The 22,604-nt window shown below is 37.5% G+C and overlaps 1 protein-coding gene across 1 annotated transcript in view; it reads left to right on the forward strand.

Moving 5' to 3' along the window:
- The first annotated feature begins 9,256 nt into the window (after nucleotides 1–9,256).
- EPYC (epiphycan) overlaps nucleotides 9,257–22,604 on the forward strand; it is a 35,964-nt gene continuing 22,616 nt past the window's right edge. The window contains exons 1-2 of the mRNA XM_045780030.2: nucleotides 9,257–9,343; nucleotides 11,774–11,951. Coding sequence (XP_045635986.1) covers nucleotides 11,787–11,951 — 165 coding nt within the window. The 5' untranslated portion in view covers nucleotides 9,257–9,343; nucleotides 11,774–11,786. The remainder of the gene's footprint in view (nucleotides 9,344–11,773; nucleotides 11,952–22,604) is intronic.

Consider the following 22,604-nt stretch of genomic DNA (forward strand, 5'->3'; position numbering starts at 1 on the left):
AAAAAAATCCCCTTTGCTTCACCTACTGACCCCAACACATGCACTCTAAACACCTGGCAACCACTATTTTTTGATACTGTTTTTGTTGTTTTGCCTTTCCCAGAATGTCATATGGCTGGAGTCATACGATGTCAACTTTAAAGATCAGCTTCCTTCATTTAGAAATATATATTCAATTTTAATCCAAGTCTTTTTATGGCTTGATAGCTCATTTAAAAAAATATTTGAATAATATTCCATTGGATGGGTGTGCCACAGTTTATCCACTCAACTTTGAAGGATAGTTTGAATGCTTCTAGTTGTTGGAGAGTGTGAATGAAACTGCTATAAACATAGTGCTCCCAACGCCTTCCTCCCAGCCTTTCCAGCATTGCTGTCATTCATTTTACTTGTCCATACACTACATTATCCACTATCCTGGCAACTTGTCTACTTTTTCCAATTAAGTCCTTAACGATATTCTACTTTTTCCAATAAAGTCCTTAATGATATTTATTTCAGATTCTCTATTTGAACATTTCAAAATCTATGTAGTATCTGAGTCATGTTCTGATACTTGCTTTGTCTCTTCAGCCTGTGTTTTTCTTCTCTTTAAGTGTGCCTTGTAATTTTTGGTTGAAAGCTGGGCATCATTCTGAGATAATGGGCACTGAGGTAATTGGGCTTTTAGGGTGAGGTTTTCTGTTAATGTGGCCAGGAGTTGGGTTGTGTTTGGTGTTTTCCATAGCTGTAGGTGCCAGAAGCTTTAGTTTTCTCCAGTTTCCTTGTTGGATGTTTCCCCCAGCCCTGTTGTCTTTGGGTTTCCCGCAAGAACTCTTTCTTAAGTAGAGTCTATGTCTTGAAGCTTTCTCAGTTTTAACCATTGTTTTTATGTTGAAGCCCTGCTGATGTGCTGAGAAGGTATTGGGGAGGGTAAGCATTGTATATTTTTATAGTTAAATCTCAGTTTTTTAGTAGACCTTAGTCCCTGGGAAGTATGTCTTAGTTCTTTCTCTCTCTCTCTCTTTCTCTCTCTCTCTCTATGTGAAACAAAGAGGCTCGCAGGAGCTGGAGTTGGCTGATTGCCCTTCTGTCAAGTCAGAGGGCTTCTAATAGAGCAGCTTCCCATGGAGAACAGGCCTTTGTTAATATTCCTTTGGGCATATTTCAAAATATTTACGAAAAACAATGAAAGAGTGGCCAGTTTAAGGGCATATACAGGAAAGAGAAAAATAATAACATTAACTAGAGTGAAAAGAGATGGTAATAGAAAAAAAGCCAAAATGAGTTTCAATATGATGTAATTGTTATTTTAGAAAAAAATGATTACAAAGAATTAAACAGAAATCAAAATTCAAAGGTAGGCTAGAAGAGATTTGTGCTGAGATTAAGAATAGTAACTAACCTGCAAGTGAAAACTCATTCTTCTCTTGGAAAGAGTGATACAGAACCATAAATATCAAGCCATCATTTGGTGATGTTACCAAGCCTCAAGGTGAAGAAAACATCTTATAAGCCTCCAGAGGAGAAAAGAAAATGACCTAAATGGTGGAAAATAATTAAGCTGGCTTCAGACTTTTCCGCTGCAACCTTCAGAGCCAGAAGACAATGAAGCAATGTCTCAATGTCCTAAGAAAAATGTGACCTAAGAATATCCAACCAAACAATTTGTGCTCAGAGTAAAAAGTTCACAGACATTTTCAAACATACAAGGCCTCAGGGAATTTGGCACATATGAAATGTTTTTTGGGGGAAAAAAATCTGGAAATAGATATAGCTAAAAGCATTGTTATCTGTAGATACACAGAAATAACAACATTTTGGGTGGTGAGCATTTGGATAGTTATTTTCCCTTTTTCTCAAAACGTAATTAGTCCTTGAATTTTTATAATGATGAAAATGTACAATCTATACCAAAATAATAAGCTTTTTAAATAAATGCAACATAAAAAAGGCAAATAAAATGTAATAATTTAGAATCCAAATTATGATTAAAAAGCATTAACAGCATTAACAGGGTCAATCAATGTTATTATAATTATCATTGATTAAGCGTGAGTAATGTGAAAATGGTAAGGAAAACATAGTATTCTGTAAGCTATACATGGAGCAGAGATTTAATGGTACTAGTATAACATCTTGTTTGTCAATAACTTGTTGATACCTTATGTTGATTCTTTGGGAAGACAGATAAAAATAATAAATTTAGGAAAATTCCTCAGCTCACACAAAACAGGTTTCAGAAAATCCCGCACTAAAGCTCAAAGACTTTTGCCACTCGTGATTCATTTGCTCTTGTTTCACTAGTCTCTACTGGAAACCACTCCTCTCCCAGGTCACTGCAGGCTGAGGGGTAAAGCATTTGGCCAGAAATCTAAGTTGGTTCATTAGTCTATTCAACAGATATTTATTGACTGCTTACTATGTGCTTATGGACTAGAAATGCAGCCATAAACAAAACAGATAGATCACATTTTTGTGAAGATCACATTCTGGCTAAGAAAATAAAGAAGGTAACAGTCTCGGCAGGGATGTCAAATAGTTATAAGGATTATAAAGAAGTTGCTTCTTTTTTAGATGGAGTGGTCAGAAAAGCAGGGACTGAAGAGGTAACATTTAAGCAGAGCCTCGAATGAGGTGAGGACTCAGCTGAACAGACACTAAATTCTCTCAACACCATTTTTTAAAGTGATTAATTAAACGAGGCTCTTGGGTGGCTCAGATGATTGGCATCTCCCTTCGGCTCAGGTCATGATCTCCAGGTCCTGGGATCGAGCTCCGCATTGGGCTCCCAGCTTGGCAGGGAGTCTGCATCTCCCTCTTCCTCTCCCTCTGCTTTTGCACTCTCTGTCTGTCTCTCTCTCTCAAATGAATAAATAAAATGTTTTTAGAAAGTGATAAATTAATAATTATAATTAATTATGTGTATGCAATTTGATCAGAATCAATAGCACAAAAGGTAATATTTTCTTAGGTTAATAGAACAAAGAACTATCCCCCTGGATTTCAACCCAGAAAGATGTAAGATGTGGAGCAGACGTAGTCGCCTCCTTTGTTTGGACCCACTGAGAATGATGTGAACAAACGGAAGTTCTCCAAAAAGAGAGAAACTTGTATTTTTCAGTTACTTGGGTCAATGAATTCCCCATTCCAAAATCCGTTTGATTTGGGGTTTTCTATACCTCTATTTGGAAAGAGTCCTAACTGGTATGGAAACTCTCTCAAATTCTCATCAAAAGTCTGTACCATGTATCTTTGTATGTGACACAAGAAAGTCTTAGCAGAAAGTAAGTCTAAAACTTGCTGCATGAAGCCCATGGGCAGCGGCTTAGAAAGTGTTAAGAGACAGCTTGGCAGTTAGCCAAAAAGAAAGATGCAATTCAAAAAAAAGGAAGAAGAAGAAGAAGAAGAAGAAGAAGAAGAAGAAGAAGAAGAAGAAGAAGAAGAAGAAGAAAGACCAGAAACCACTTTTCATAAATTCAAGTAGTCCTGTATATTTTTGAATAACCCAAGCAAATCATAGCAGTTTATTAAGTAATTATTTATTACTTTGAATTACTATGCATTTGATTCATGCAATCATTAATTGATTCATTCATTCAAATAACACTGAGCATGAATGGTGGGCCAAGGACTATTTTAGACACTAAGGATACAATTGTGAATATGACCAGTAAATTTTATGCATCATGGTCTTTATATTCACCTGGGGAAAATATATATTTAAAAAACAGAAAAATAAAAAAACAGATTGTGGCAAGTGCTATGAAAAAACCCCACAATTGTAGTGTAGGCATTAGAGTGTGATGGAAAGGAAGAGGGTCCACACTGATGGGGAGGGGGCTAAGCAGAAAAGCTCCTTTGAGGTAGTATTTATGCAAAAACTTGAACAGCCATTCTAACGTAAGGGGTGACAACATTAAGTGTAATGGTTTGAGGAAGCCACAGTCAGGCACGTTTCAAGAACAGAAAGGTCATTCATACACTGGTAGCAAGTGATGAGGGAGTGGGACTTGATCTAAGCTTGGAGAAGTTGGTAGGCTGTTGCTGATGGGGAACTTTTGGGGACATGGTGTAAGAGTTTTAATTTTATTCAAAGAGAAATAAGAACCTACTCAATGTTTTAATGAAAAACCATGGAGTTTTATATATTTACATTTTAGATGACCTCTGGTGGGGTTGGAGAGTGAATGATAGAAGCACATCAGAAGAAGCAAGGAGACCTGGTAACAGGCTTTTTTGATTGTCCAGATGAGAGAGGATGGTGGAATGAGATACACAGGAAGTAGAACTAACTTCCTTTGATAGATTAGATGGGGGGAAAGTAGGGAAATGGAAGAAATCTACAATAATTTTAAGGCTTTGGACTGGAGCCAACTGAGAGAGATGTGACATCTTTTAACACAAGGAGCAAAAGAACAAAGTTTAGGGTGGGTCCAGAGCCATGATATCAGGCACACTGTGATGGCTCAATGATGGATCCAAATTAAGATGTCAAGTCCAAAGTACTCAACAGCATATATGAACCTGCAGCTCGGAGTGAATGATGAGGACTGGAGATGTAAAGCTGGAGGATTTAAACACAAGGTGGTGGTTCAGTGTTGTGGTTAAGAACTTGGGCTTTGCTGCCAGACTGCTTCAGCTTTGATTTGGGCTCTGCTCTTACTCGTTGAAGTCACTTAACCTCCCCGGACCTTAGCAATGAGGATAATAAACAATGCCAGGTGCATAGTGAGCATTCAAAATGTTAGCATGGACATTATTCTTGTTTTGTTGTAATTATAGCATGGAAAGGGTGGAGGGTACTCAAGGGAAAAGGATAAATAGAGAAAAGATGAATCATTGGACTAAAACCAGAGGCACTCCAAAATTTAAAGGCCGAGTAGAGAAAGAAGTAGCTGACAAAGGAACAGACAAGGCATAGTCAATGGGGTAAGAGGAAAACCACAGTGAAACCAAAGTTGACTGTTAGGACAGAAGTTAAGACAAAGCCAGAAAATTACCCATACAGAGCCCAAACTGCAGGGGAATGGAGAATGAATAGGAACAGAGCAAGGGGAGACAGCCAATGAATACCATTTGTTTGGGAATTTTTTTCTGCAAAAGGGGTGATAAAAATAGGACAGTGGTAAGATGAAAATGTATTTTATAAAGTTGCATAATTTCAGATATAGAGTGAATCAAGTCTGCAGATACAATTTTGGACTCTGCAGTGTTTTAAAATAATTTGACCTTGAATGTGTTTAAACTTACACATGTGTTCTCAAAGACACTGTTGTAGCCGCCATTTCTGACCTTCATTCAGTTCACTCGTGGTAGAGGGAATTCCTGCCAGAGTTTTGCCCAGAGCATATGCGTCCCTATGTAGAAGTGACCTAGCAGAAAGGGAGGTGCTGGAAGGGAGGAGATAGTTAGAGAAACATAGATCTTAAAAAGAGGAAAGGGAGTAAGATCCTGGGCACCCCTGGGGGAATTTATTTTTAACGTCTTGCTCTGTCACAGAGGGAGAAAACACAGAGGATGCCTATCTGTGCAGGTGGATGGGTTGGCAAAAGTCAGTATTTTTCTGATGACTTCTACCATCACTCTAATGAGTTTCAATAAATAGAAAAGGAATATGGGAGGTTTGAGAGGAGAGAAAGTGTTATAAAATAGCCATCTTAGTATGGTAGATCTGTTGGCCAGAAGATCAAGTTTAAAGAATTTGAAGTGACACCAACCATTGTTGTGTGTGGTTTTCACTGGTAATATACAGCTGCTCAGATGCAGGAGAGAAGAAAGTGGGGGGTGGTATTCAACTAAAGCTGAGGTTTTTCCAGGTGAGTATGATGGAAAGAGAAAGAAAAAAAAGAGAGAGAGAGAGAGCAGAAAGTGTTCGAAAAGTTATAAATATGATAACGGTGCATCAAATCTAAAGGTAAGGAGAGATGTAACGATAAGAGATGTAAAGAATTGTGGAAAAGTGATGGAGGCTATGGCAAGAAGGTCTCATTAGGCAAAAAGAAAAATGACTACAGTGCCCCATTAGTAGGGTTACGTACTGCTTGGTGATGACGAGCTAGAAGGCATGACAGCGATGGCGAGTGGCTGGGTAGGAATGAGGTAACTTGACTATACATGTGAAGATAAAGGAGCCACCATGCCACCACGATAGATGGCTCAGGCACACGGAGGTTGGCATCCCCGGAAATAATGACAGGGTCTGAGTAGAGGGTAAGAGTGAGTCACGAGCTAAAGTTGACCACAAGAGGTTTGGCTAGGAGATAAAACAGTTGATGACAGGGGAGAGGTGACAGATAGTTAAGCCAAATGCCATGAGTTTCAGAATGAGCAACATTTTTGAAAGAGTAAAGAGGACAAATCATTTGGAAGAGAAAGTGTAAAACAAGAAAAACGTCTCCATCTTTGAATTACGTGAGTGAAGAAGACAAAACGAACCAACAACGCCACCACTTTAAAGGACAGCAGTAGGACACTCCGTCGGGAGACAGCCAAAGTCTTTTAAGATAAAAGAAGCAAAGGGACATTTTCAAAAACGAAACTAAGAGCAAAGCAGAGTTTGCAGGTTGCAGGTCAGCCTTGAAAGACTCTGGAGGAGGTGATCGGATCAGAGGAGGGGATACAGGCAGCACAATGTATACGGGTTTATGGTCCAAAGACTCCAGGACTCCTACCAATGAGTACAACGTCTCTACAGCAACATGGGGATTCTTCATAGGAAGGTAGCTATCATTTTGGGGAATGGTTTTATTCCTTATAATCAGTGGGGTGGGATATCTACACCCTCCTGTCGCTCGTGCTGATGTGGGCCTTTGGGGCTGAGGACAGGGACAGACAGCCATGTGCAGTCCTCAGAGGGCTCCTCTCTCTTCACCACTCTACAGAACAAAGGGCATCATTGAGAGAAGACCATTCTGTTTCAAATTAATTCCATTTAAGCAAGCAAGATGATGTTTAATTAATTTTGTTAAGCATTGTAGCCAAAAGGATTTGTAAAATGTTTTGGGGCTTAGAGAGATAAAGCCAGAAAGCCTCAGTTACTAGATAATGCAACTAGTCTTAATAACTGATCCCCTGAGGGTTTCTGATAACCAAGCTCAGGCTCTATTAAGAAAATTATCATGAAACTAAAAGATATTTACCAAGGATAAGAAAGGCTGGACCTGGTAATTAATCCTTCTCGCTATTAAATAGAGATTAGGTCCTCATGAGACTGTTACAAATTTGCGCTCCCACAGTTCAACATAGATTTTGAAATATTGGAGAGAGTCCAAATAAGACCAAGAGAAAGGACTTTAAAATTATCCATGTTTTATAAGGAAAAGTGAAAGGCTTATCTATTTGGAAAAAGACAAGACTCGGGAATGATCATTTCTGCTTTCAATTCTATATTAGGACAAAGAATTTAGTTATCAAACTGTCATGAAACAGCTGCATTAGTAGACAGTGTTCTGAAGCCTAAAAACCACATCACTTAAGGCAACAGGTCACTAAAGGATAGTGTGAAAATGTTATTTCTGGAAATAGAATCTTATAGGTTCAGCCAGAGCCTTTCAGAAAAGAAGGCACAAACACAGATGACACCTTTGTCACCTGACAATGTGTGCAGAGTATTAGATTAAATAACGGTGGAAGACGAAGAAATCTTAGGTATTTTCATGGCTATCCTATTCATCTATTTTTATCCTAAAGCACCTAAAAGAGCCTAAAACCTAGTGACAGGTAAACGGTCTTAGAATTTAAGAAACTGAGAGACACCACTGCCTTTTTACCTTCACCTTCAACCCTCAGGTGAGCTTAGTAACATCTGGGAACTTGACCCAATTTGGTTTTCCCTTTGTGTCACATGTGACACTGGATAACTTAATGTGTGAGTGTCACCCATCTGTGAATGAAGAAGTCCTCTGATGGAGAATGTGTTGAGAGAGTTAGCAACATATACACTGCTCTAACACACAGTGGGGGACATTGCTGGGACAGAGCCAGTGTGGAACTTGGATTCAGTTCTCTTTCCAGAAGCACTTCTGAAAGTAGCTTCCATATCATGTGACACTGCAAGGAGGCAGGGAAGGAGTCCCTACTTCCCAGGATGGCCTCTCTGCTGTTGGAGAGGTCTTGGTAGATTCTGTACTTCATCCAGAATCACGGCTTCCATTACAAATAAACTGGTCCCAAGAAAAATACTGCACACTGAGAGCAAATCGTGTACAAGTGCGGAAGCAGGTGTGGGTGATGAGGGTAATGACCGTCAGTGCCCTGAATCCATGAGCAGCAAAGCTCGGGCTGGGGAGGGGGGGATGGCAGGGAAGGCAGAAGGAGACGTGAGAGTCCTCAGGACAGACTTTCTCCTCCATCAGTGTGCCCTAAAGCACTTTCAAAATTCAATGCAGCTAGTCACTTCTGGTCAAGGAAAAAGGACTCCTGATGCACAGGTCAGAACCAGACTCCTGGATATATGGAAAGCATGCCAGAAGCCAGAATGCATGGTACAAGTTTCGTCTTCCTCTAGAACTTCCGCAGTGTGAATGGAGGTGAAGAATGGAAGTTTAATACAAACGTATTTTCTCTCCAAACCTGTAATAAAGCTGAATTTCACAAACCATGTCAGGTATCAGGAGCCTACAACAAATCTTGTATTCTGGGGGGAAAATGCTTTTATGTAATTTGATTTGTTTGGCTCTGATAGATAAAAGAGAGGAAAAAGGAGCCTTTTTTTCCCCCCCAAAACTCTCAGATCATATTTATGCATTGTTTCAGGACTTTTTTTTTTTTTTAATGGGCGTGCAGAGAGTTTATTGTTTCATTGCTCTTCAGAGCATTCCAAGCAATCAAAATAATTTGGATTTTCTTTTCTTTTTTACTTACCCAACATTAAACAGGTAAGGCTTTTGCAACATTTACTGAATTTCTGTTAACATTAATGAAAAGTGAAGAAAGTAATTTAAGACATGCAAGGAAAATTATTTATTAGGACGATTCAAAAATAGTCATCTGTAGTATCACTGTGTACATTAACTTTTCTTAATTGGTGAACTTGTTATAGATGAAATATAGTCAAACCAACTTTTTCCATTTAAAATGTTTAAGGGGACACCTTGGCAATGATAACTCCTTTAACATAATTTCAAGAGCTCTATACATTATGTCATTTGGATTCTACTGCTTATTTGGAGTGACTATAACGTAATTTGGGGTTTCTAAAGACTGAGAAGCATTTCTCAAGGTTAGCTTTTCCAAACAGAAAATTGAGTGTTATAAATTCCACCTCCCACAGACCAGAATTCACAACCATTGGTCAGGGGCAAATACTACTGGCTCTGCGTCCTTAGTCACTTCGTGCCATTTCACCAAGTAGGAGCCAAAGGTAAGTTTTTACACTTGCTTTCTTCTTGGGTCAGAGACTTTTTTTTCTAGTATAATACTCTTTAAAGAAATAATTCAACTTGCTTTAATATCTCATGGTGAACTTTGATGCAATGGGTTGGGTTTAAGTTTGCTATTTTATGTTTATGTTATTCCTGGAAATCCAAAATTTTGAATTAGCTCAGGAATTAATAGCATACAGTAAAATAGTTGATCTTAATAGTCAGGATGGATGCCAATAAAATTATAGTAGTTTCCAATATATTCCTTAAAGCAAGTCTTCTGACATAGACCATGGTTCTTGCCAGGATAACCAGGCACTATTGATTAGTATTGATTGAAATATTATGCAAAAGAAGAAAAAGGGAAGATTTCAGATGTTTAAAAATATACTGATGAGCCTATGGGAATTAGGCATTTGGAATGTCTTTTTAAGGTCTATATTTTAAAGTCTTATAGAAGCATAATTTTCAAAATATCGTGACATGGTGTGAAGTGCACAACAAATTCAAAGTCTCCACAAAGACACTACATTAAGTACTAGTATAGTCACTCGAAGGAAAAAACATTTTTTTAAAACTAAACCTCGAGAGGTGTACTTCACAGTCCCAGGCTTTGCACAGACTTTTCACCGCCGATAGCTCTAGAGGATAGGCACAACGCAAGTAAGCTCTAAGAATGTGGACACTGATAATCAAATAAAAAGTATGAAGTGAGGAAAATAATCAGCAAGTGCACAATTACTTTGAACAATGAAAGGTGCCAGAAATGTCGAAGGAAAATATTTTTTCGAGGTTAGCGGTGACCACTGTGAATGCTCCCCACCTGAAAAGGGCAGTATGGTTCCTGGAAGATTTGTAAATCACACTGTTTGATTAAGTAGGACCTCGCTGGTGACTGCGTACAGCGGTCCCAAATCCCCAAGCCTGCAAAGAGCCCGGCAAAGGCAAGTAAAATAGAGGCTTCGTTTATCCAGTGTGAATAAGAAAATGATTTGAAGAAAGCATAGGAGGGAATAAAAAGGAGCTCCTTGTACTGCTTCTTATTCTCAGAGGGATTTCATATCCCTCTGCCTAAACCTGCTTCATAAAGACTTTCTTTCAAGTAACTGAAGGTCAGTTAGTCTGCCAGTGCATTCAAGTTTAAAAGTAATATTTATCATGAATTCCCTTCTACGTGTGTGCATACGTACAAACACCGGAGGTTCTGTTCTTGAAGTAAACCGAAGAAGTGTATCCAAAATACAAAACCTTTAAAATTAGACATGCTTGATAAAAAGTTTTACAAATGCTTTGCTTCCTCAGGAAAGGACCACCAGGTCACATTTTTGATAGGCCCAGCTGAGATGTTTAAACTTAAACGTGAGAGTTTTTTTTCTAAACTAAAATGTATTCAAAGGTGTACATACAGAACTAAAATAATTAAAATTATAAATGTTATACATATGTTAGACATATATACATATATATACATGTATAATATATTATTCATATATTATAAATATAATTAAAATGATAGGATTTTGATTGAATCCACCCGTAAAACAGGATGTTATCATGGAAAATGAGAATTGTGCTTAACAAAGAATTATAAAACAAAACACTTTTTCATCTTATGTGTGTGGAAATCCTCCTCTAAGGAAATCTTGCCAAATAGTATCTTTTAGACACGATTCTTATTGATTCTGAGTTTAAAGCTTAGATGGCTATTAAGAATTGAAAGAAAACACTAAGGACTAAAGGAAAAATAATTTTCTTTTCTGCTCCATTTAGTTAAGTTTGGAAAAGTATTGCATGAAATATTGATGCGTACACATATTCCATTATATATACATTAACGACACCCAGAGGCAACAAGGAAGTAAAAGGGGAAACAAACAAACAAACAAACACCTTCGTTATTTTGTCCGGGAAAGGCCATAGGTTTGAATGTGCAAGGAAGAGTTATGAGCCCCAGTCAGGTCACCAGCCAACCCTGTTTTGGTTTCCTCATCTGTAAAATGTAGTAAAAGGTACAGTCCTCCTCCTCCTCCCCTTCCTCCACCTCCTTCCTACTCCCAGAGTCGATGAAAGAAACTTAAAGCTTAGCAAAAGGTAAAATTCTAATGCAAAAGTTTTCGTGAATAAGTGCATTGCAATATCTCCACATCCCCTTTTCTCTGTGTTTCTCTATGAAGGAAACTTAATTTCACCGTAATTACAGTATCTACTGTAAAACCGTGGGTAGGTTTCTGATTAATTTGAACATTGGTATCATGAGGCTTCAGAATCCATAGAAGTCCATGTGTCATGTTTACCCATGATCCTGTAGGGAAAGCTACCGGCTTAGCTCCACCGCGCTGACGTTGATTTATCATTCCTATTTCGTGAAAAGTGTTCATAAGTTATTATCAATGAAATATGTATACATTTTGGCCTTTTTTTTTGATTAGGAAAGCTTGAAAAATGAGAATGTTAGCAAGACTCGTTCTGGGACTTGTCCTCTTGGATGCTGCTGTGACTGCTCCTCGTCTAGAGCCCATCAACTACAGCTCAGAGACATACGATGCCGCTTCGGAGGACCTGGATAACTTCTACAGCTATGAAAACATACCTATTGCTCAAGCTGAGGTAACTGACTCCTCCCACTCTTGAGACTTTTAAAAGCATGAATATGGGGAATCACTGAGATGCGCTCCTTTCAAATAGTTTGTTGGTTATGTATAAATAGAGATGTTCCATCTTGATAATTCCATAGGAACCTCTCCTCCGGAATGTGTTCAATCTGTTGGAGGTTACCCTTGGGACATGCTTTTGCTTTCTCACAGTTCACTTCATTTCCTTTATATCTTCTCATAAAATTAAAACAACAACAACGAAAAAGAGTTTCTATCAGAACAAGAGAAAATTAAAGGAAAAAGGCAGTGAGGAAGAGTGGAAATAATACATATGCAATGGTGAGGAAGTTGGGGAGGTTTGGGGCAAAGGAAAAAGATGTGAGATTAAAATAAGTTGGAAGAAAATAAAAAGAATGCAAAGAATGGACAATGATTTGGAACTCCACTGTATTCCAAGAGTAAATGTGCTTTCCGAAATGACTGATTATCTCTCAGCGGTAATGTAGGCATTGGCAAGGTTACAGCCCATTACATAAATCTGATATGACATGTTTCTAATTAAATGTTAGGCTTTTTACATAACTAAAGGATACAGACTAATTTTTCTGAATCAGAAAACAAACAGACCTTGAAATGTTGGAGTGTAATTAATGTACAACATTGACAAAAACTAATTAAGAAGAAACCAACCAAAAGGGAAATTACATCACCTTCACAGGATCGTAACATATTTTGGGCGGTCATTCAAGTGTAAATCTTCTTAGAATAATTACTTTTGATAACTGGGGAAATAAAATATTTGGACAAAAGCATATATTTAAATGGAACTTAGCTATATCTTTATTAAGAGGATAAACGTTCTCATTATTGTTTATGTTACCTGATGAAATTCAAGAATCAAATTTGCGCAATACAATAGTTTTCACATCTTCTTCCCAACTCCATTTTCCTTTCCGTCTCTCTCCCTTTTTTGCCCTACCTCCCCTCCACTCCTACTCTGTCTCCCTCTTTCTCTTTCCCTCTTTTTAGTAAAGTTTTAGGGTTATCAGAAAACCGCTTTTCTTCTGCAAAGTTGTGACTCTGTTTTCCAAGTCCTTGTTCACTGTTTGATTGTTTTGCTGGTTGTCTTCCGTTATGTTAAGGGCATTTCCGTAGAGTGTATGGTCATTAACACCAGTCTTGCTGTACATGGTCCTGCTTCTTCGATCTAACGCATCAGTGGAGAGTATGAGGAGAAACTTTTCCAGGGCTTAACTCATCTGCGCTGCTTCTTTTCCCATCACGCATAGATATTTAAAAAAAAAAAAGACTGCATATGTATCTGCAGTCATCTACTGAACTAAATATTGTAGTTTAAACTTGTCATGCCTCCAAAAGATATTTCATAGGGTCAAGAGGTTTGGTGAGTACTAAAAGTGAATCCTGTTTTGAGTAGGCCTGGGATCAGATTCTAGGGCATGCTCGAGGATGCCCTAGATAAAATTGTGAAGGAGAGGAGCTTTATCAGCAGACTTCTTTAAAGGCATTCCTTGCTGTCAGAACCCCTTTTTGCTGCACAGACATTCTCATGAGATTCTGAAGCTTTTTCTGACATCAAGAAATTTAAGTTAATAAGTGTATCTCTAGAAAGAGGATTTAGTATACAACCCTTCCTCAGTATTTGCTTATTCTGATATAGCAACCTTCTTGCAAGGTACCAAATATGTGGCGTTGTGTTCCCTTCCCTCATTCAAGCATCTGAAATTTTCACGCTGGCCTAGCCAAACTCAGCATCCTTAACAACTGCAGGCCCCAGAGAGCTACTAAGTAATCTCTTGTTGCTGATTGAAATAGGTAAGTCAAGGCTGATTTAATAATCTTTTGTGATGAAGTCATCATCAGAAAACCAGCTTATAGATACATGATATGCATACATATATATAGAGATATCTACATATATATTTGTCTGTGTTATAATGAAAACATAATACATCTGAAAGCAAACTACGCATATTTTTTAAACGTTACCAAGTTGGTCCAGTAGCAAAAATCAATCAACCAACCCACTCGCCCACCACCTATGAAAACAAAAACAAAAACATTGTGATACAGTAAATAAAATGACATGAGGAACAAAATTCAGAACGTCAACTCAGATCTTAACAAATCTTTAGTGTAAGCTGCTTTACAAACAAAGAATATATAATTCCTTATAGAAAGATGTGAAATAAAGCCAATAGATCCAGTCATGTGAGTGGATTCTAGGATACAGTTACTCATATTATAAATTTCTAGAACTTAGTCTTGGAAATGCAGATTCTGGCAACTCCTGATAACCTTATTTGTCTCATCTTTATAAATTCAGAGCAATTGTTCTATATGTTACATATGTTCTTGATCCTATGTGATATTTTTTGCATGAACGCTGGTAACATACCCATATAAGGGACAGTTGATGAAAAATTCATGATAAACAAAGCACATGGAGAATGGTGGGATTGGGTTCTTTAGTTTTTTGTCCTCAATGCCAAGAGTTTGGTTCTGCCTATCTTAGCCTACAATTTATTTTTCATCTATAGAAAAGGCAACCTTATATTTTAAATTTGCAAATTTACAGAATAACTGAACAATGCTTCTGAAATATATACCAGTTTCTTTCTTCTAAATTCTAGCACTTGGCATCGTAGGCCAATATAGTAAACTTTCCAGGCTTTGAACAATTACTCCTTAAGGCCTCTGACATATGAGGTAGGCAGAATTCTAAGATGTCCCCTAAATGACCCATCCACTGGTCTGTCCAAGCCCTCTATAATTCTTAACATCATGGATATATTGGAATATCACTCCTATAATTAGGTTATTTTATATGGCATAACTGAAATTCAAAAAGAGAAGTTATCTTGGTTGGCTTGACCTATACTTGTGCTCCCTTTATAACAGTGTCTTGAGGTCAGGGACAAATTTTGAAGCATGAGAGAAATTCAAGGCAAGGGAAACTATATGTTGCTGGCTTTAAAAATGGATGGGTCCCCATAACAAGGAATGCAGGAAGTCTCTAAATTTTGAGAGAAACTGACAGCCACTGAGCACATGGAAACCACAGCCCTATAGGTACAAGGAACCCAGAGCTTCACATGAGATCACAGCCCTGGCCATTAACCTTGACTTGGGCCTTGTGAGACCCTGAGCAGAGAACCCAGTCAGGCCATCCCTGGACTTGACCCACAGAAACTGCCAGTTTTAAACTGCTGAGTGTATGGTAATTTGTCGTGTAGCCATAGAAAATGAATACAATCTGTAATAATGTAAATTTTTTCCTGAAACCCAAATTTGAATTATACTGCTGCAAGGCTTGCATTTATGAATCCAATGATTTATCTAGAAATAAGCCAGATCATCCCCCAAATCCCAGAGTTAGAATCTCAATAGGGCTTTGTTGATTTCTACTGGTGGTAGTATATTCATTACCACCCTAGTGATTAGAAAGGGTCATGAAAGAATTTCTGGTTTTGAAAGTCTTATGCAGTAACAGTACTCCAGACTGCTGATTTATATGATTTCTGATGATTTAGAATATCCAGGATCTGGATTCTATATTAGGAACAGATCGGAGACCCAACAATTCTATCATGATGCTCTATGTTACCCAATGGATAATAGATAAATTTGCTGGTATAATATAAAATTGTTGCAGGTTTTTTTTACTTAGCTTTTATTTTACTTTAATGGTATAAGTAGGAATTGGATATAAGCTATAAGACCAAAATATGAACTTTTTGTTTTCTGATGAATATTAGCTAAGCTTGATTGAGCACTTATTACACGCTGAGTACTATTCTCGGCCTGTCACATACATGATCTCATTTCTGACAACAAAACTAGGAAGTGCTATTGTCATTTTCGTTGAATAGATGAGAATATTGAGATAAAGAGTAGGTAAGTAACTTGACTAAGATTATAGTTATTAATGACATATAATTATGGTGATATTATCTTCTCATATCAGAAAATAATTTCCAGCAGGTTAATAAAAAATTATACTATCCTCCCTCTGTTTTCTACCGTTTTCCAAATTGTCCTTTTAACTTGATATTTGTTTTAGTTGAACTGAATGCTGGTGCTCCCACATTGCTAAAAGAGAAAGAAAGCATTGTTCTATGGGTGAATAATGTAAACTGGAAGTAACCTTGATAGACAGTTGACTTACCTAATTACTGTGAAAAAGAATGGCTTAAGTCAACTACTTCAAAGAATAATTGTAGATAGGCATTCTTCAACATAGTATATCTATGTTATGGGCTAGCCATCTATTATCTATCTATCATCTATCTATCTATTTACTCTCTATATAGATACAGATATGTAGAATCATACATATTTGGTGGCTTGGAATGCAGAGAAACATTTTGCTATTTTCTTTGAAGATTTCATCAGAACACAGTTCAAAATTTGGTATTCTCTGATTGAGTTAAATTGAGTCTGTGTTTTTGACTAAGGTAGGTATTTGGTGTTTCCATTTTCATTGTATAGTTTTGGGGTTATTGATTTTTCATTTCTCTTAGGTGTAAGATAAACACTGGCCCTGCCCATGAGTTATTTCTTTTGCCCAGAAAAGTCCTCAGTGGCTATGCTAATATTTATGGAGGATATAAACTACCATTCCTGCAGTAAGTTCTCCTTGGCTCCATCCAATCAGACTGATCCTGCCCTATCCTTACTTTACCCTTATAGAATTACTTTTACTTAATCTGCAGTAGACACCATGAATGTTATAGTACAAGCTACGTGGAGCACTTGATTGTATTTAATGTGGGACAGTATGAAGGGCATTTCCATGATGGCATACAATTCTCTCCAGGATCATATGGAGTAGAAATTTCTCTCAGGCCTCGGTGTCCAAGTGGATTGCAAATTTTAAGGAAGTTGCTTATTTTTTGGGCTCTACATCTTGTAACTAACTGTGCTTGTCATTTTGCTCAGAAATCCGGGGCCTAAGTTTTGCCTTATTCTTTCCTCATTTTATTTATTTGTTTGTTTATTTATTTATTTATTTAGCTTTATTTATTCGAGAGAGAGAGAGAGAGAGAGAGAGAGAGAGAATGAGTGGGGGAAGGGGTGGAGGGAGAGAATCTTCAAACAGACACCCCACTGAGCAAGAAGCTCGAAGCGGGGTTTTATCTCAGGACCCATGAGATCATGACCTGAGCCGAAACCAAGAGTTGGGCGCTTAACTGACTGAGGCACCCAGGCGGCCCTCCTCATTTTATATTACTTTCCTCAGCTTTACTTTCTTATCATCGTAATGTCTTTGTATAGATTGAAGCATTACCACACATGCTTTTAGAACTGCCTCATATACTTCCATAAATAAATAACAATAGCAACTAATAACGGGTTATCGGTAATAATTGACCAATAGGAAATGTTTTGAATGAGAGATGCTTTCCTTGCTATTACTCTCCGTTGATCTTAAAATTAGCCCATTTTTTCCTCTTTCATAAAGAGAACAAGTAGCTAAATTGTTTAAAATCATCCTTAGAAAGAAAACCTCCATTGAAACAAATTCATTTTAAAAATAGGTTTCAGAGATGAAGAACCTGTAAGATTCATCAAAGGAATGAAAATTAAATCTAGCGGAATTGTAGAAATGGACAAAAACTCAGTGAACAAACTCAGTTGTATCCAGTAACAGTTGAACAATGGTTTCTTTTCAGTTGCCATCATGGCAATATGGTGCGATGCAAATAATTTTAGAATAAATGTTGATGCCCTGTAACACTAGAAATTGCTCAAGTAGAATGAAATTAATTTGGGGCTACTTATTGAATGAATGTCCACTGTAGATAATGGTATATAAAAAGTATTTTTAATTAGGTTATCTAAATATAATAAATTGGTATAGAACTTTGGTAATGCTAACAGGTAGCTTATTTCAAAAACTATCTCTGTATTTTCTGAACAAGTAATTAAATTAGTAATATTTCTACTATTTATTTCCTCTGGTGATGAAGGCATGGAATACTTTTATCCTTATATTTGAAAGGATGTCTCACTTTGGCCAATTTATACAATACATTTTAAAGTTTCAAACTTATGGTTTGCATATAAAGCACTTTTTATTGGAAGAAATAACTTAAACTCAACCTGAATTAAATGTTCTTTTCAGAATTTGGGAACAAATAAAAGCTAATCTTTCCCTTCACTCTCCCTCTTCACCAAAGACACTCTGGAGGAAGGGAGGGAAGAATTTTGCTGATGAGCTTTTAATATGGTTGTCTGATTGACTTACCATATGCTTCTTTTAAAAACAGTGTTACACTTTTTGAATGTTATTTTAAAACTATTGGAAAGTTTTTAAAAATGTAGTAACAAACATATATGATCATATAGGTTCATCAGGAAACAAAAGAACACTGATGGTCTTTGTCAGTGACTTGTTTGCATTTGCATTATACCTTATTTATGAGTCCACAAACGTAAGTTAATCCTCACAACTTTCCCTTGAAATGATAAATTATTCTATTATTATTATTATTAAGAGCAATTGAGGATCAGAATTTTGCCCAAGGTTATTCAGCTAGTAAGTTGCAGAGTAAAATTTAAACCAGATTGTTTCAATGCCAAAGCAGAAAGACTTTGGCATTAAAAGCTTCCATTATTTTCCTTTTTCTTCTCTTTAATCTTTACTTCTTTTAGCTGTGTCCAATGTCGAGCTTTCTTTCCCCTGGAATTAAGTAATTTGATTGCTAGGAATCACAAAAGCAAGAATTTTCAAGCGATTATAACTAACACAATATCTAAGCATCTGTCTTAGCTGTCAAAGTATTTAAAGGAGCGAAAGGTAAGACAATCCTTCTGAACTAAAAGCTGCTTTGTGAGAAATGTGGCGATTGAGCAATCTTTGCCAAACACATTTCTTCCTTGCCCATTTTCAAGATAAAATAGAAAGTAAGATACAGCTTTCATTGCCAGTCTTCACAGTCACATTCTTTTAGATAATTAGCATGGGTCACTTAAATCAATTTGAGCACCAGGCGCAATGTTTAGGGAAGAATTCCATTGCACTGAAGATATCCACATGCCAGTCTATGAAACCCCTAAGAATACATCTTTAGTAACCAGGCTGACGACCTCAGAGCCTTTTAACGCCTTTGGAAGCCAACTGTTGACATAATGGTAATGACAAGGAATAGCTTCAAGATTTATTATCAACTGTGTGGGACAATTTTGGAAAAAGATAAATTTAAAATTCCATTCTGTTTAACAAACACCTTAGTCTGTGTTAGAGTGAAAATCCATTTTTTTTTTTTTTAATGAGAAGCAGTCCTATAATTTAAATATTATCTGCTGAAGGCCTGGGCCTGGTTAGGAACTGACTGACACCAGCGAGCCTCCTAATCCGAGTGACTATATCGGTGGGGACCCTTCTTCCCAGACCTGACTTTGCCTGGGCATTTAAACTATTAAAGCACACACTACGAAGAATCATGAAAGAAACCACTGGCTTTGGGTGTTTCTCATGTAGAAACCTGTTTCATCCTTAAGATGTGGTTTGTCGCAGTGTTGAGTGACATGGGTCCTGGAGTGAGACTCCCTGCGTGTCAGTCCCAGGTCTGGATACCACTGTACAGCCTTGGAAAATCGTACAAGCCTGCTGAGCTTCAGCTTCCTGTTTATAAGCTACCTCATGAGAATGAGGTAAGACACACTTGGTAACTGCTTAACGTAGAGCTCGGCACACGGTAAATGTTTCATAAAGTTTAGTAGCTTTGTCATCAAATGACTCATTCAGGCAATAGCCACTGAAGCCCATGCACCGTGCGGGGGGCAGGGAAGCCTTCACGGAAGGGGTGGGATTTCAGCTGTAATTAAGACTGCAGAGGGCATGAGCTCACTTTAGATCTGCCTTCCGGTCTTTTGCTGGGAGCCAAGAACTGGGGCAGGTAGATCACACCAGGTCTTCTCTGTCCCTCAGTATCTCTCAGTCTACTTGTCTTACAAATACATCTCTTCAACACAGTAGAGGAAGTGAAAAAAGATGTGTGTGTGTGTGTGTATAAGATCTGTAGTTATCATATATATATATTTATATTTATATATATATATATAAAAGATCTGTAGTTATCTCGTGAGACATAAAGGCTTCTATGAATTCTGTCACAAAATATATATGCTGAGAAATTATGCCCCAAATCCGTCCTCAGTTGCAGACCTGACAGCAAACCTGAGACATGTGATTTTACTTGTGTGTTTATCCACCACAGTATTTGAGGCTGCTTACATGAATAAAAGCTGTAATGTGTACAGCAGTAGATATATAGATATATAGTAAGTAATGTAGACATAGATAAAATATATAATCTGCATACATCAGTATCATCTCATAAAATAATTTCTAAAACTATATAATACACTGTATATTGTGTTATGTTCTCCACAATATCACATCTTGTATATGTATACAGATTATATATATATAAAATATATATTATTAAGTATGTATTATTTTACATTATTTCATGAAAAATATAAATTAAGAAAGTGAAGCAAAGAAAAAAGAAATAAGAGTTGGGAACATAATATGAAGCCAGGAATCAGGTACATATATAAAAATGCATATTATTTTGTACTGTAACACATATAGATACATATAATACTGAATTTTTTCTGGGCAATTGGTGTTAGGTTTTAAGAGACCCCATAAAAATTCCTCCTAATGTACTGCCTAACTTCAGACCCAGTTCAGTAACAGAAATGAAACTCAGACAAATAGTTCAAAATATCTCCTTTACTATGGATAAAGACTGGATTGAAATATACAACTTAGGTATGAAGCAATAATGAGCAGCCTAATATAAAATTCCAGAAGTAGATAAGCCATCAGTCTTAGGCAACGGTGGTTAACCACAGTCCTCAGATGAGTGCCTGATCCAGTAAATCTTAGTGCACAGAGGGCCAAAACGGTATTTCTTGACAGGCAGGAAATTCCGCTGAAAGGGAGGGTGAACCACTCAGGCCTAGTATCTTCTCCCACCCACCAATTAGCCTAGTCATTCTTCCTCAGGAAGCGTGAGTAAAGGAGCCAACAGAGGATACACCCACTTCCCAGGATGGCAGCCTTTAAGCCATTAAGCTTAACTATTAAGTTCAATATAACTCTTCCCTTCAACAAAAAACTTCCCATTTTTAGGACGATCATGCCCCTGCCTTTATGAGACCCACCCCCATGCCAACCACCACTCTTAGGTGTCTTCTGACGGAATGTAGATTTTGATCTCAGAAGCTCTAAACTGGATCCAAGAGCATCAATGAATTTATCTCAAAGGCCTTCCTGTACCTGAGATTGACATTTTACCCCCAGTTCTAGGTTCTACCTCAAATTATATCCAGCCACATTAATAATAGGGCTTAGGAAAGACTCCAAAATGAAATTAAATGCTAAGTAAATATACTCAAAAAAAAAAATTCCAGAAACATCAAGATAACACAAATATGTATATATTTCCCCTACTTCTGCAAAGTTTTTGAGGAAAGATAATTACAGATTAACCTCTTCTGCAAATTAAAGTCTGAACTTGTTTAAATCCAAAGAGATTACTGCACAAAATCAGAATTGCTTGACTTTGATTTAAAAACCCAAAGAATAGATAGTCCAAAACTTCCTTTTTCTAATTCCTTTTGCTTTCTCTTCATCTTGCCTGGGCCAAGCTGGACTGTCAGTAATGACAACATGAGTGCATTCTTCCAGGTACACGTAGTTCCTTCAGAGGCACAGCCTTTGTTATTAGCTCATTACCAACTGTCCCATGACCTTAATATTAAAAAGAGTAGAGCATTAAGTGCACACACAGAATTATCACAAAACTGACCCTATTTTAAAGAACAAGTTAATCCTGAGTCTGCAAAATAATTATTCTGAGCAAAAGTATATTCCCCAAAACCAGTACATAGTGTGGGCAGACACTCAAGCAGAGACTGGGTGGTACCTAAGAAAAATTAGGAGATGGGAAAAAAAATCTTGGTGTAGCCTCATCCAGATGTTGGTCAGCTTATGTTTATTGTCCCTGGTTTGCAAATTTTGAGCTCAAACACTCAGAGAAATCTTCCATCAGGAGTTAAATTATGGCACTGTTGCACCGTTCTTAGAGTAGCTGTTCTCAAAACGTAGTTCCTGAATGGACAATATCAGCATCACCTGGGAGCTGGTCAGGAATGCAAATTCTCAGGTCCCACCCCAGACCTAATGAATCAGAAGCTCCAGAGGGCCAGTGATCAGGGATTTAACTCTTCCTGGTCATTCTGAGGGATCCGTGGTTTGAGCAGCACTGAATTAAGAAACATCCCCTAATATAATGGCTCTTTTCTCAGACCAGCATTTGAGACACTCCTGTTTTCCAGAATATTTTTAAAACATATGATGGCGGCCAGCCCAGTCACCAGGTCAATCAGAAGTTTCCTCCTCTTTTTGCATACTCAACTCAAAGCCTTTGAAAGTCTATTTTCCTGCTAACCCCGGGTTTCTGGCACCTGATGCTGCCTTGTGTATTCTCTCAGGTGACAGATGATCTTGTGAGCAAGAATTTTCGGCCGGTGGGGGTTCTTCAGCCTGAAAGCTATGCCAGTGGCTTCTCCTTGGCTTCCTGCTCTGGAATCCAAGAAGTCTACCTCCCAGAGAGCTTTCTCTTCT

The sequence above is a fragment of the Ursus americanus genome, chromosome 17 (genome assembly GCF_024610735.1).
Source record: "Ursus americanus isolate L20-20 chromosome 17, mUrsAme1.1.p, whole genome shotgun sequence".
In the NCBI taxonomy this organism is placed as follows: domain Eukaryota; kingdom Metazoa; phylum Chordata; class Mammalia; order Carnivora; family Ursidae; genus Ursus; species Ursus americanus.